The sequence below is a fragment of the Bos indicus genome, chromosome 29 (assembly GCF_029378745.1).
Source record: "Bos indicus isolate NIAB-ARS_2022 breed Sahiwal x Tharparkar chromosome 29, NIAB-ARS_B.indTharparkar_mat_pri_1.0, whole genome shotgun sequence".
In the NCBI taxonomy this organism is placed as follows: domain Eukaryota; kingdom Metazoa; phylum Chordata; class Mammalia; order Artiodactyla; family Bovidae; genus Bos; species Bos indicus.
In genome coordinates, this window is record NC_091788.1 from 27,527,860 (window position 1) to 27,544,073 (window position 16,214).

A 16,214-nucleotide genomic window follows, 5' to 3' on the forward strand; every position below is an offset into this window, starting at 1 on the left:
GGTAGCATTTTGAAAAAGAATTCACATTTCATACCAACTTAGAGAAAGCTGTGGCCTGGTTCATGGGCACAGAGAAACCCAGGGCTTATGAGGTTGACTTTAAGCTTTACTACCTTCAGCAGAACTGTAACTTCCCTCAACACTCTTCAGTGCCAATCACATAATTCAAGAAAGCAAAAACCACTAAGGATAACCGTGCTGTGTGTATAAAATACTCTGACTGGATCCCCCATCCACTTAAAAGAAGTCCAAATACAGAGATGCACAGTTCCATTGCTAACTAAAACATGATTTAGTTGCCTCCGTTAGCATGTTACCACCTGCAGTTATTTCAAATTGTATTCTAAGTTGGGCTTTCCTTGTGGCTCAGCTGGTAAAGAATCCACCTGCAGTGTGGGGGACCTGGGTTCAATCCCTGGGTTGGGAAGATCTCCTGGAGAAGAGAAAGGCTACCCACACCAGTATTCTGTCCTGGAGGATTCCATGGACTATACAGTCCATGGGGTCGCAAAGGGTCAGACACAAGTGAGCTACTTTCACACTGTATTCTGTGTTACTTATAATTTTTCAAGTTAGCCAAAGAAAAAAATTACTCATTTTCAAAAGCAGTTCTTTTATGCAAATGAACAAGTTTCATATTAGTTTTGAGGTTCTCGAAAGATTAGTGACCAGGCTCAACTCACTTTGGGGATATTCAAATCATTATAAAATACATAACAGAGTAGATGCAGCTCTACTCAGCAGGTTTTCAAATGGCCCAGTTACGTCCACTTGTTTAGAGGCACATTTGTTTCCATTTGAAAAACAAGTTTATATAGGGAAACGCTAGTTTAAACAAACAAACTCTAACCAATATTGAACATTGTATGTGAATAGAAATTGTTAAGATAAAATCAATCATGATCATTTTGCAGTGAGGTGATGGAAAATAGTGGTCATTGAAAACCATCAGCCAAGGATTTCTTTGTGCTGAACATCTAAAAACAAACCAGTCAAAAATCAGCTTTGACAAATTTCAAAATGCACAAATACTTACTGGAGGTTAAGAAAGCTTTAAATAAAGAATATTATTCAAATTACCTTAGTAAATGTTTACATTTTCACTGATACAGCATATTGAGGTGTTTTAAAGTAGCACATTTTTGCCTTAAAAATTAATTCAACATCATCACTCATATGAAAAGTGACTCAGTAACATATATATATATTCTTTCCATATTCCTTTACATTGTGGTTTATCATAGGATGTTGAATATAGTTCACTGTGCTATTCAGTAGGTCCTTGTTGTTTATCCATCCTGTATGTAAGAGTTTGCATCTGCTAATCCAGACTCCCAATCCTTTCCCATTCACCGGGGGTCCTTTGCTTTCATGAAGTCTGTCTTGATTCATGGCCTCCAGAGGAGGAACCCAGTAGAACCTGGTTTATTTCTGTCACATTATCATTATTATCCAAGCTGCAATTTGATGTTTCTGCACCTAAAAATCTATATGAGTGTAGCCTAATGAAATCCAAAAACCACAGAAATAATCAGTTATTCAAAGGTCATCTAGCTCTGTTGATTTAACATTTTAAATCTCAAATAACTTAAGCTTTCCCCCTATCTAGAGAAATCTGGTGATCTAGAGAATATTTCTAGGGCCATCCACAAAGAGTGGATCCATAGGTAAACATTTTCATTATCCAACATAGTTCTGTATAAATTACTTCTTCCTTTCTTGATACAATTACTCCCCATGATTTATCTCCTATAACTGATGCTATCTATATACCTACTTATCTTTTTAAACTTGTGAAGACTTTATGTAAATCATTATCCACTCTTGGCTCCCCTTTCCCATCCATGCGAAACCTGTATTTTGATGATCAGTTATGTGTCAACTTGAATGACAAAAGAAAAAAATAAAACTCTTTGTCAAAAGGAGTTTACACCAAACAATTACAGATGCAAAATGGATTATCCTTGATGGTCTTAGAACCTTCAGTCTCTGGCATTTAAACAAGATATACTCTTCCCAAGTGAAATATGTAAAGCTAAGAGTGAAAACAGAGTATCTTATTCATCCTTCTTATTGAAGGCGACAGATAAAAACACTTACGGTGATATGCTTTCAGTCTCAGTTCAGTTCAGTGGCTCAGTCCTATCCAAATCTTTGCAACACCATGAACTGCAGCATGCCAAACCTCCCTGTCCATCATCAACTCCCAGAGCTTGTGAACGTGTATTAGTTGCTCAGTCGTGTCAGACTCTTTACGACCCCATGGATTGTAGCCAGCCAGGCTTCTCTGTGTATGGGATTCTCCAGACAAGAGTACTGGAGTGGGTTGCCATTTCCTTCTCCATACACCTGAGTGTGTGTTTGTGTGTTTGTGTGTATGTTAGTTGCTCAGTCATGTCCGACTCTTTGTGACCCCAGGGATGGTAGCCCACTAGGCTCTTCTGTCCATGGGATTCTCCAGGCAAGAGTACTGGAGTGGGTTGCCATTCCTTCTCCATACAACTCAAACTCATGTCCGTTGAGTTGGTGATGACATCCAATCATCTCATGCTCTGTCTTCCCCTTCTCCTCCTGCTTTCAATCTTTCCCAGCATCAGGGATTTTTCCAGCAAGTCAGGTGGCCAAAATATTGGTGTTTCAGCTTCAGTATCAGTCCTTCCAATGAATATTTAGGACTGATTTCCCTTAGGATGGACTAGGTGGATCTCCCTGCTCTCCAAGGGACTCTCAAGAGTCTTCTCCAACACCACAGTTCAAAAGCATCAAGTCTTTGGCACTCAGCTTTCTTTATAGTCCAACTTTCACATCCATACATGACTACTGGAAAAACCATGGATTTGACTAGATGGACTCTTTTTGGCAAAGTAATGTCTCTGCCTTTTAATATGCTATCTGGGTTGTTCATAGCTTTTCTTCCAAGGAACAAGTGTCTTACTTTCATGGCTGCAGTCACCATCTGCAGTGATTGTGGAACCCCCCCCAAAAAAAGTCTCTCACTGTTTCCATTGTTTTCCCATCTATTTGCCATGAAGTGATGGGATCAGATAACGTTATCTTAGTTTTCTGAATGTTGAGTTTTAAGCCAACTTTTTCACTATCCTCTTTCACTTCCATCAAAAAGCGCTTTAGTTCCTCTTCACTTTCTGCCATAAGGGTGGTGTCATTTGCATATCTGAGGTTATTGATATTTCTCCTGGAAACCTTGATTCCAGCTTATGCTTCATGTAGTCCAGTATTTTTCATGTGTACTTTGCATATAAGTTAAATAAGCAGGGTGACAATATACAGCCTTGACATATCCTTTCCGTATTGGAAACAGTATGTTGTTCCATGTCCAGTTCTAACTGTTGCTTCCTGAACTGTATACAGGTTTCTCAAGAGACAGGTCAGATGGTCTGGTATTCCCATCTTTTTCAGAATTTTCCACAGTTTATTGTGATGCACACAGTCAAAGGCTTTGGCATAGTCAATAAAGCAGAAGTAGAAGTTTTTCTGGAACTCTCTCACTTTTTCAATGATCCAACAGATGCTGGCAATTTATCTCTGGTTCCTCTTCCTTTTCTAAATCCAGCTTGAACATCTGGAAGTTCATGGTTCATGTACTGCTGAAGCCTGGCTTGGAGAGTTTTGAGCATTACTTTGCCACCGCGTGAGATGAATGCAATTGTGTAGTAGTTTGAGCATTCTTTGGCATTGCCTTTCTTTGGGACTGCAATGAAAACTGACCTTTTCCATTCCTGTGGCTACTAATGAGTTTTCCAAATGTGCTGCCTTAGTGAGTGCAGCACTTTCACAGCAACATCTTTTAGGATTTGAAATAGCTCAACTAAAATTGTCTAGTGTTTTGAAATGCATTATTTGGAGAGTATTCATCTTTTCCCAGTGAAAAAATAATTTCAAAATGACAAGGAAAATAAAGAGATAACATATTTACTATTTAATGATATAACTCAGCAGGAAATAGAGATGATATGTAATTTGAAAACAGTGGGGAAAGCAAATACTTATATAAAAATGTAAATAAATTATTCAAGCCTGACTCAAATTTCTTTATGATATTAGGTAAAAAAGATAACAGAAAGAATATAGTTAGAAAGCTGTCACTAAAATTAAACAGATCTCACTGTCCTGTAACTCATGCACAGACTGAGTGTTTCTAATCAAAACTGTCTCCTCCTCAGGGTTTTTCTCAGAGCGTGTTTGACATCTTTGTTCCTCAAGCTGTAAATTAAGGGGTTGAGGAAGGGAACAGTATTGGTATAAAAGACAGAAGAGATTTTACCCTCATTCATAGACACAGCAGAAGATGGTTTGAGATACATAAATGCCCCTGATCCAAAGGACAGAGAAATAGCAATGATGTGGGAGCTGCAGGTGCTGAAGGCTTTGGACCTGCCCTCCGTGGACTTGACATGGAGGATGTTGGACAGGATGAGACCATAGGAGACAAAGATTGTGAAACTGGGCACAATGATGTTGATGCCCACCACGATGAACATTTCCAATTCATTGATATAGGTACTTGTGCAGGAGAGCTGGAGCAGAGGGAGGATGTCACAGAAATAATGGTTGATGGTGTTTGCATCACAGAAGGTCAGTCTCAGCATGCATCCAGTGTGAGCCATGGCACCAGAAAATGCCATCAAGTAGGAAGCAAGCATAAGGCTGGAACACACTTTAGGGGACATAACAACATTATACAAAAGGGGCTTACAGATGGCCACATAGCGGTCATAGGCCATTGATGTCAACAGATAGCATTCAGAAATGGCAAAAAAACAGTAAAAGTAGAGCTGAGTCATGCACCCCGTATAAGAAATAATATTCTTCTTTGATATGAAATTAAGTAGCATTTTTGGTGTAAACACAGAAGAATAACAGATGTCTATAGAGGACAAGTTAAAGAGGAAAAAGTACATGGGGGTGTGCAGATGTGAATTTAGCACAATAAGGAGTATCAAGCCCAAATTCCCCAGAACAGTGACAATATACATTCCTAGAAATAAAAGGAATAGGGGGAGTTGGAGATCTGGTTGGTCTGTTAATCCCAACAGAATGAATTCAGTCACAAAAGAGTCATTTCCAGGAGCCATTCTTCTTTAAGGGAATCTGTGGACACAGGAGAAAGGGTTCCATTAGAGAACAACTCAGCCCTTGCCACAGTGTCTCATCTACAAGGGAGGGTAAACACTGGGAATGTCAGAGACTAGTCCTACCTGGTCCCACAGAATCTGCCTTTATTTTTATCAGGATACAGAGTGATGTGGACTTATATAAGCTAAATGCAGCAAAGGAAATCACACACTTCAGAGTTAAGGCCGGTACTGTGATATGCAAATAATTTTCTGGAAACACAAAGGGCAAGAAGGATAGATCACGACAGAGCCATAGAATGTCTCTAAACATTCTCTGATGACCCTCTAACAGATTCCTCCACCAGTTTCATCTAAGTCTCAGATCTACACAAAATGACAAAGAATGGGCATGCATTCAGTCTCTGTCCCTTCATTTCAAAACAGCCAATAAGTATATAAATTGAATTCAGAAACTCACCTGAGTTCAGAAAACCTCAGGGCTGTCTCCCTTATCCTTGGTCTTTACCCAGTTGGGGCTGGAAATGCAATTTCAGATTCCTGAGGCTTGATTTCTTTTATCCTGAGAGGTGCGAGCCTAGACATATGCCTGAGAAGTCTTTCTGCACTACTATGATTTCTGATAATTATTTCAGTCCTTTCAAGCAGCAGAGAAAATAAAGCCTTTTAATTATCACACTTGCTACTGGATTAGACACAGAGGATTCACAGTGAGGGTAATGATGAATGCACTTGGCAAAAACAGGCTAGAAGCTTCTCAATCTTTTCCCTACAGAGTAGGTCATATGTATAAAAGGGAATATGAAAATTATATATGCTGGATCATGATCTGCCTTTAGTTCCTTAGGGACTCACTCTTTTGCTCTTTTTCATTTTAGGTATTGTGCATCCCTCAGTGTAGATCCACAGTAAATTCCCATCTTTTCATTATCTTCACTTCTGAATGGAAGGCCACTACATGGCTTCATTCCCTTTTTATTCCAGTTTCCCAAATGGACATATCATCTGTAAGGCTCCTAATTCCAGGTTTCTGTATGTCTTCATCAGAAATTTTTAAAATGTTTCAGCAACTCACTTCAGCTCTTCTCACTATGAAATGTCTCTGAAATAATTTGCAATGTTGTATATTCTTTCTATAGCTTATACTTAAAAAAAAAAAAAACAAACTTGTAATTTCTACCTGATTCTCTCACTGGGTCATTTTCTGCAAGATGTCAATAATTGAAATTATCAATTTCTTCTCATGATAGAAATGAGTAGGGACTATGGCGCTAGAGAGAGCATTGTGAATCTTAATTTACTTACATCCTATAATTCTTTGGGCAATTTATTTAATCTTTCACCAAAGTTGTAAAATTGGATGGTAAAAATGGAATCTCTTTTATCATGCTGCTGAGTTAATTAAATGAAAAATGTCAAGTAAAATGGCTGAATCAGTGCCTGGCATATGGTAAATAGTTAATACACGTCAGCTGTCATTATTCACGTTCTCATAAATTTTACTAGATTCTCCATCATAACACATGTCAGAGTTTGTTTGTTTGTTTTTCCTGAATACCTGTGTTCCTTAATAAACTCTAAGTTCCTATCTTGTTTACTGTTTGGCTCCAAGATCTAAGCACAAAGCAGAGGACATGGAAGGAACTTAATAAATATTTCTGATAATCATGTTGTTTTTGTCCAAGAAGGTATTTAACATTTTTCAAATGCTAAACCATAGCATCTAAAATCACAGTGACCTCCACCCATGTACCGCAGCTACCACAAAACTTCTGGCTTTTTGTGTTTAGGCTGAACTACTGTAATGTTGAACTATAGTGCTTCCTAATGATAATTTTAGTATTTCCCAAGATGCTCCTATTTAGCCCTAAACACCAATGTCTGAAATCACAGCTTTGTCCCTCCCTAGTTCAAGTACTTTCAATGGTTTTCCATAACCCATTTGAAAATTGAAGCATAAATTAAAAGTATAATTCTCAAAATTATGATTAATGCTTAGTTATAACTAGAGAAGAAATTGAGACTGTTATCTTTGATGAGAAGCCATGAAAGTACCATTTTGATTGTTATGTGTATTTTGCGCAGATTAACCTTTGTAAAATTTTAACCTAAAAAATCTAAAAAAGAAAATTAGAGAATTTTTACTTTCTACTTGTCTTTTTTTTTTTTTAAACTATTTTTACTTGTCTTGGGAAGTTCAACCTATTTTATAAATATATGTATGTTTGTGCGTGAAAAATAAAAATATATGTCTATATTACACACATTGCTTATATATATTGGAAAGAAGGTCAAGAATACTACTCTATAATAAAAGAGGGTTCTCTTCTTAGTAGAAAAGCATCAAACTCTCAAAAAAGATCTTCAAACTGTTCATAAAAAAGGAGTTCCTCCATACACAAAATATGACTTGTGCTATCACGATTATGTGATTTTGATTTATTTTTTTGCAAGGCAATGCCTAAGAAAGAGAGATGGAAAAGACCAATAAACACTAAACTTCTGAGGAATCAAAATAAAGATAGTGCTATTTGAAATTTTAATTTTTGGCTTCTTTGAAACTTTACATAGTTCCATATTACTTATTTGGAATCTTCCCAAAACATTGTATAATATTTAAATCTACTAATCAAACTAAATTAGGTAAGGGGCTGTATAATACATGATGTAGCATTATGGAAAATGATCCAATGTAAAGAGAAAATTATTAATTATATGAATTGAGGTTATAAATAACACAGGAAACTTCACAAATGCTTATGATATTTAATAAGAGATGCTAGACAATAAACTGTGAAAAATTCTTAAAGGGATGGGAATACCAGACCACCTAGCCTGCCTGCTGAGAAACCTGTATACAGGTCAAAAGAAGTAACAGTTAGAACTGGACATGGAACAACAGACTGGTTCCAAATTGGGAAAGGAGTACGTCAAGGCTGTATATTGTCACCCTGCTTATTCAACTTATATGAAGAGTACATCATGAGAAATGCCAGGCTGGATGAAACACAAGCTAGATTGAAGATTGCAGGGAGAACTATCAATAAACTCAGATATGCAAATAACACCATCCTTATGGCAGAAATTGAAGAGGAACTAAAAAGCCTCTTGATGAAAGTGAAAGAGGAGAGTGAAAAAGTTGGCTTAAAACTCAACATTCAGAAAACTAAGATCATGGCATCTGGTCCCATAACTTCACAGCAAATAGATGGGAAAACAATGGAAACAGTGACAGACTTTATTTTTTGTGGCACCAAATCACTGCAGATGGTGACTTCAGCCATGAAATTAAAAGACACTTGCTCCTTGGGAAAAAAAGCTATGGCCAATCTAGACAGCATATTAAAAAGAAGAGATATTTCTTTGCCCACAAACATCCATATACCTAAAGTTATGGTTTTTCCACTAGTCATGAATGGACATGAGAGTTGAACCATAAAGAAAGCTGAGCAGAAGAATTGATTCTTTTGAATTGTTGTGTTGGAGAAAACTCTTGAGAGTCCCTTGGACAACAAGGAGATCCAACCAGTCCATCCTAAAGGAAATCATTCCTGAATATTCATTGGAAGGACTGATGCTGAAGCTGAAGCTCCAATACATTGGCTGCCTGATGTGAAGAGCTGACTTATTAGAAAAAATCCTGATTCTGGGAAAGATTGAAGGTGAGAGGAGAAGGGGACGACAGAGGATGAGATGGTTGGATGGCATCACCGACTCGATGGACATGAGCTTGAGTTTACCTTGGCAGCTGGTGATGGACAGGAAAGTCTGGCATGCTGCAGTCCATGGGATCACAAAGAGTCAGATTTGACTGAGTGACTGAACGAAACTGAACCTGACTGTGTTCCTGAGACCCTGAATACCGAATGGGCTGTCATTCCCTTCTCCAGGTGATCATGCTGACCCCGGGTCTCAGATTGGAGGCAGTTTCTTATCATCAGAACCACTAGGGAAGACCCTAAGTAAAAATGAAGAAGCACAAACAGGACCTGACAATCCATGATTCATGTGATCAGTGCTGAGTTTTCATGTTCTCTTCAGAACCAAGTGGCCATGTTTGAGTGCCCTTTCATTTCCTCAAACAGTTCCAGAGCTGAAAACTTCTGAAAAGATCAAAAGAAGAGAAATAGGACTCAGAAATTCATTCTAGCAAATTCCACAATTAATGGAATCTGCATTATTTGAAGGAAAGTGCAGTAATCTGGAATTTATTTGGGGTACCAACAATCCTATTGACAGCTCACTCATAGGGACATTTTGTTGCCTCTGAGATATGTTATCTCATAAACTCTCTAAAAAGTCTACAACATAATAGATGGTACACGAGGAAAATGAAACTGGCTCTAAAGAGTTTTTCCGAAAGGGGAATGCCTTCTTACAGATTTCATGTGTCTTAAAAGTAAAAATGTTCTTTGGAATCAAAACAACTACAGTGTGAAAATTAATCTCTGATAGCTCTCCCTGGGAATTAAGGAAGAAAGGTATTTTGTCCAAGTAGGTCCTTGTCAGAGAAGGGAATTTTATGATTTGGAAATGTTTTGGATATATTTTGAAATGTTTTCATGATTAGGTAAACAGTTGCCTTTGGTGGAAGTTTTGGACTTGACTAAGACTTGATTTAGAAGTAAAAATTGTTTTAGGGAATTTCCCACATAAGGGCTCTGAAGACTGGATGCTTGGAGCTGGTGCACTGGGATGACCCAGAGGGATGGTATGGGGAGGGAGGGTTCAGGATGGGGAACATGTGTATACCTGTGGCAGAATCATGTTGATATATGGCAAAACCAATAAAATATTGTAAAGTTAAAAAATAAAATAAAATAAATAAATAAAACCTACTAACTCAGCAATTAAAAAAAGTTAGATTAAGATCCTTGAAATATATGTCTAATATATTTTAACTGCAGAAAACCATAAATTATAATACTACAGGATAACAAATTGGTAATCATTTTCCACTCTACTTTCACTTCCTCTTATCTCATTGGAAGAAGGCTTTGAACCCTTTAGAGGAATATTAACAGGTAAGGGAAGCAGTTTTTCCAGAAATAGCTCAGGAGAAGAAAGTATAAAGCCTCTTCCTTTTACTTCTCTACCATCTCTCTTATTGTCACAATAGTCACAAATTGTAGTTTGAAAACACTATAACACCATGCCTACCTTTGTTTTTAACCAATGGAAAAAAACAATTTTAAATAAACATATTTAAAAATAGTGATGCAAGCACAGTAGAGAAATGAAGTGAAAGAAAATGAAGTTAGAGCATAGATATGAATTTGCCGCATTTACATACACACATGTGAGGGATATATATATATGTGTGTGTGTGTGTATCAGAGAGTCCTAAAATAAGCGATTCCATTTATGCTCACTTGATTTTCAACAGGGATGCCAAGATTATGTGGTGGAGAGAGTAGTATTTTCAACAAAAGTGACTAGAATAATTAAGTTCATTTTGAAAGAATGAATTTGGAACACTCCACAAAATAAGAAAGTAAGCTCAAAATAAACCTCATATCTAAATATGAAAGGTAATATTTTTAAACTCCTGGAAGAAATCATCAGAGCAAATCTCTTTGACTTCAGGATGAACAATGGTTCTTAGATACGCTGCTGCTGCTGCTGCTGCTGCTGCTGCTAAGTTGCTTCAGTCGTGTCCAACTCTGTGCGACCCCATAGACGGCAGCCCCCCAGGCTCCTCTGTCCATGGGATTCTCCAGGCAAGAACACTGGAGTGGGTTGCCATTTCCTTCTCCAGTGTGTGAAAGTGAAGTCGCTCAATCGTGTCCAACTCTTAGAGACCCTATGGACTGCAGCCTACCAGGCTCCTCCATCCATGGGATTTTCCAGGCAAGAGTACTGGAGTGGGGTGCCACTGCCTTCTCCTTAGATATGCTAATAAAGGGCAAATAAAAAAAGAAAAAAAGTGGATGCTGAACATCATGAAATTAAAAACTTTTGAGGTTTCAAAGGTATCATCAAGAGAATGAATAGAGGACTAACAGAATGGAAGAAAAACTTGTAAATAATGTATCTGATAAGTACCTAGTATCCAGAATACATTCAAATCTAAACACAGGCAATCTTTTTTCCAGTTTTAAACATGTTTCTTCTGGGTTTTGAAATATAATCACTTCCCTGATGGCTCAGATGGTGAAGAATCTGCTTACAATGCAGGAGACCTGGCTTCAATCCCTGGGATAGAAAGATCCCTTGGAGAAGGGAATGGCTACCTACTCCAGTATTCTTGTCTGGATATTTCCATGGAGCTTTTGGGTACAGTCTATGGGATCACAAAGAGTAGGACACTACTGAAAGACTAAAACAGTTTCATTTTTCTTCATATGGTATTGTGTAACTTTAAGGTGTACAATATAATGATTTGATTTACATGCATCATGCGGTAATAACCACAATAAGAACACCCATCATCTGATATGGATACAAAATAAAATGGAAAAAAAATCTTTTTTTCTTTGTAATGAGAACTCCAAGGATTTCCTCTCTTAACAACTCTCATATAAAACATAGAATAGTGTTATTTACATTTATCATATTGTATATTACATTTAATCCTTATTCATCTGAGAACGGGGCATTTGTCCTGTCTTCATCCACTTTGCCTTCCCGCCAGATCCCCATCTTTGGTAACAAAAAATCTGATCTATTTTTCTATACATCTGTTTGTTTGTTAGCTTTTAAGGTATAGTTTACCAACAACATTGTATTAGTTCCTAATGGGTAATAAACTGATTTGCTATTTCTATACACTTTAAAATTAAATTAACATTATGTCCTGTTACCAACTTTCAGCATACAAAGTTCTACATTATAATCAACTACATTCCCCACACTGTTCATGCTTATCACTTGTTTATATTGTAACTGGAAGATTACACCTCTTAAACTATCTAATTTCTCTCCAATCCCCTCTTCCTTCCCTCTGGAAACAATCTGTTTATTCTCTGTATCTGTAAGAGTTTCTGCTTGCCTATGTTGTTAATTTTTTCTGTTTTGTAGATTCCAAATATAAGTGAAGTCATACAGTATTTGTCTTTCTATTTACATTCTGTAAGTTCTTTTATATTCTCTCAAATAGCAAGATTTCATTCTTTTTTATGTGTAAGTAATATTCCATTGTATAAATATACACCACATCTCCTTTATCTATTCATCTATTATATCATTGGGCCTTTAGGCAAGCATATCTTGGCCATTATAAATAATGATTTAGGTAACTTCAGGGTATGTATATATTTTGAAGTAATGATTTTATTTCCTTTAGGTAAATACTCAGGAGTAGAGTGGCTGGACTGTAGAGTAGTTCTGTTTTTAATGTTTGAGGAAACTTCACACTGTTTTCCATCGTGTTTACATGCTGCCAATGGTACATGAGTGTTCCCTTTTCTCCACATTGTCAGCAACAAATATTGTTTGTTGTCTTTTTGTTTGCCATTCTGACAGTAGTGAGGTATCTCCTTGGATTTGACTTGCATTTTCCTGAAGATTAGTGAAGCTGAGCATTGTTTCATGGGTCTGGTAGTCATCCATATGTCTTTGAAAAAATACACCTCTGCCCATTTTTTAATTGGGTTCTTTGTTTTCTAGATGCTGAGTAATACAGGTTATTTGTATATTTTCGACACTAGCCTGTTATCAGACATATTGTTTTTAAACATCTTCTCCCATTCAATAGACTGATTTTTTATTTTGCTATGTTTCTTGAGCTGCACAATGTCTTATCAGTTTAATGCAGTACCTTTTGTTTAATTTTACCTTTATTTCTTAGGCTGAGGAGACATATCCAAAAAACTTTTCTGATACTGCTGTAAACTTTTCTGATACCCATCCTGAGAAAAAGTCATATACCACCCAAAGATGAAGTCAACTTTCAAATTAGAGTATTTTCTCCTTTCAATGTTTACTGAAACAAAAACAATGACATAAAGTAGAAGCAAAGTACCACTCTCAACTTGGCTCTCTCATTCTGGTAATATATTTTAACAATGTGTTATGTGCAGGACTGGATGTTCAAACTAAGAAATTTTTTTCCATAATCATAATGCATAATGTTTAGAGAAGTCAAGTTGTTTATACTTAATCAACATCATGTAATCTTCCATCTCAGGCATTTAAGGAGATACATTATTGCTCAAGAAAGACTGAAAGATAGGAAGAGAAAATTTTGTCTGATTCATACTTCCAATGGAAAGTGTCAGATGAGACATTGCAAATGATGCTATTTCACCCTAATGTTCCCTGATTTCATCAACTATAGATAGAGCAGTTTTATATTCCCAGAGGGGAAAAATGTTCAAACTGAGAAAAAAACAAGAGGTAACAAATTTTTTCTAAATAGTATTAATAAATGGGAGATGGTGAGAAAGTCTGCAAATGATTGGGTCAGAGAGAAGTCTGGCTCAATACAATGTGGAAATAAATAGAGAGATGACTCAGATTTCCTTCCACCATATGTAGAGATTGTTATAAAATTTTAACAGCTGCATACTCTTATTTAATATTTGTTTGATTGAACATTACATTACAATCTTACATATGGATGTTTCTAAGTTTTTACTTTTACAAACAATGCAGTAATAAAGATTTTTGAACATCTAAAAAAAAAAGAATCAAAAAGATTCCAACAAAATTACTATGATTAAACACAGAAATTTATGCCCTGTGACAAGCTGCACAGAGAAAGTATCTATTCAAAATTCTGTCCTACTCAGAGTTTTTCTCAGAGCTGCTTTCACATTTTTATTTCTCAAGCTGTAGATTAAAGGGTTCATCCTGGGAACCATATTGGTGTAAAAGAGAGAAGAGACTTTTCTTTCATCCATATACACAGCAGATGAAGGTTTGAGATACATAAGTGTACATGATGCAAAGAAGAGAGAAACAACAATGATGTGGGGACAGAAAGTACTGAAAGCTTTGGACCTGCCTTCCATGGAGCTGATACGGAAGATGTTGGTGAGGATGAGACCATAAGAGACAAAGCTGGTGAGACTGGGCACAATGATGTTGGTGCCCGCCACAATGAAAACTACCAGATCACTGATGTGGATACTTGTGCAAGAGAGCTTGAGCAGAGGAAGGATATCACAGAAATAATGGTTGATGGTTTTTGCATGACAGAAGGTCAGTCTCAGCATGCATCCAGCGTGACCAATGGCACCAGGAAATGTCATCAAGTAGGAACCAAGCATAAGGTTGTAACACACTTTAGAGGATATAACAACATGATACAAAAGTGGTTTACAGATGGCCACATACATCTGTATGTGTATGGCCATACAGATGGCCATTGATGTCAGCATATATTTCAGAAATGGTGAAAAAACTGAAAAAGTAGAGCTGTGTCATGCATCCCATATAAGAAATAATATTTTTCTCTGATATAAAATTAATCAGCATTTTGGCGGTAAACACAGAAGAATAGCAGAACTCTGTGAAGAACTTCCAGATGTTCAAGTTCGATTTAGAAAAGGAAGAGGAACCAGAGATCAAATTGCCAACATCTACTGGGTCATCGAAAAAACAAGAGAGTTCCACAAAAAAAATCTACTTTTGCTTTTTTGATTATGCCAAAGACTTTGTGTGGACCACAAGAAACTGTGGAAAATCCTTAAAGAGATGGGAATTCCAGTCCACCTAACCTGCCTCCTTAGAAATCTGCAAGCAAGTCAAGAAACAACAGTTAGAACTGGACATGGAACAACAGACGTGTTCCATATTGGTAAATGAGTATGTCAAGGCTGTATATTGTCACCCTGCTTATTTAACTTATATGCAGTGTACACCATGCAAAATGCATGGCTGGATGAAGCATAAGCTGGAATTGAGATTGCCAGGAGAAATATCAATAACCTCAAATATGCAGATGACACCACCTTTGTGGAAGAAAGTGAAGAAGAACTAAAGAGTCTCTTGATGAAAGTGAAAGAGGAGAGTGAAAAAGTTGGTTTAAAACTCAACATTCAGAAAACTAAGATCATGGCATCTAGTCCCATCACTTCACAGGAAATAGATGGGAAAACAGTGGAAACAGTGGCAGACTTTTTTTTTTGGCTCCAAAATCACTGCAGATTGTGACTGCAGCCATGAAAGTAAAAGACACTTGCTCTTGGGAGAAAAGCTATGACCAACCTAGATAGCATATTAAAAAGCAAAGACATTACTTTAACAACAAATGTCCATCTAATCAAAGCTATGGTTTGTCCAGTAGTCATGTATGGATGTGAGAGTTGGACTATAAAGAAAGCTGAGTGCCGAAGAATTGGTGCTTTTAAACTGTGGTGTTAAAGAAGACTCTTGAGAGTCCCTTGGACTGCAAGGAAACCCAAACAGTTCATCCTAAAGGAAATCACAGAGAGCCTACAGAGGGAAGGCCCGTGCTACCATAGGCAAACATACCTGCTTTGCGTATGGTAGCAGGTATGTTTGCTATCTTCTCCCTTGGAAAAGCCAAGGGAGAAGAAGGTTGGATTAGGACACTATTGTTCTACTCTCATCTCAACATTTCCTCTTTCAGTGACCCTAGTAACCTGGCACTGGTTTCTAATACACATTAGACTTCATGTGGTCAGAACCAAGAATTGTATTTCTAATCCAAGAAGATAGTCTATGAGAATTAAGTAACTTTCCTTGTCACAACATTCAGAAAACTAAGATCATGGCATCTGGTCCCATCACTTCATGGGAAATAGATGGGGAAACAGTGGAAACAGTGTCAGACTTTATTTTTTGGGGCTCCAAAATCACTGCAGATAGTGACTGCAGCCGTGAAATTAAAAGATGCTTACCCCTTTGAAGGAAAGTTATGACCAACATAGATAGCATATTAAAAAGCAGAGACATTACTTTGCCAACAAAGGTCCATCTAGTCAAGGCTATGGGTTTTCCAGTGATCATGTATGGATGTGAGAGTTGGACTGTGAAGAAAGCTGAGCGCCAAATTATTGATGCTTTTGAATTGTGGTGTTGGAGTTTGAGAGTCCCTTGGACTGCAAGGAGATCCAACCAGTCCATTCTAAAGGAGATCAGCCCTGGGTGTTCTTTGGAAGGAATGATGCTAAAGCTGAAACTCCAGTACTTTGGCCACCTCATGCGAAGAGT

At 37.2% G+C, this 16,214-nt stretch overlaps 2 protein-coding genes across 2 annotated transcripts; both read right to left on the reverse strand.

Annotated features, from left to right (window-relative positions):
- Positions 1–4,160: 4,160 nt before the first annotated feature.
- On the reverse strand, positions 4,161–5,093 carry LOC109554229 (olfactory receptor 8B3-like). Its single transcript, XM_019954549.2, has one exon. The coding sequence runs from the start codon at positions 5,091–5,093 to the stop codon at positions 4,161–4,163; it is 933 nt and encodes a 310-aa protein (XP_019810108.2).
- Positions 5,094–13,804: 8,711 nt separating this feature from the next.
- Positions 13,805–14,404, reverse strand: LOC109554037 (olfactory receptor 8B8-like). The gene has a single exon (XM_019954344.2). It carries the CDS (start codon positions 14,402–14,404, stop codon positions 13,805–13,807), a length of 600 nt encoding a protein of 199 aa, XP_019809903.2.
- Positions 14,405–16,214: the final 1,810 nt, after the last annotated feature.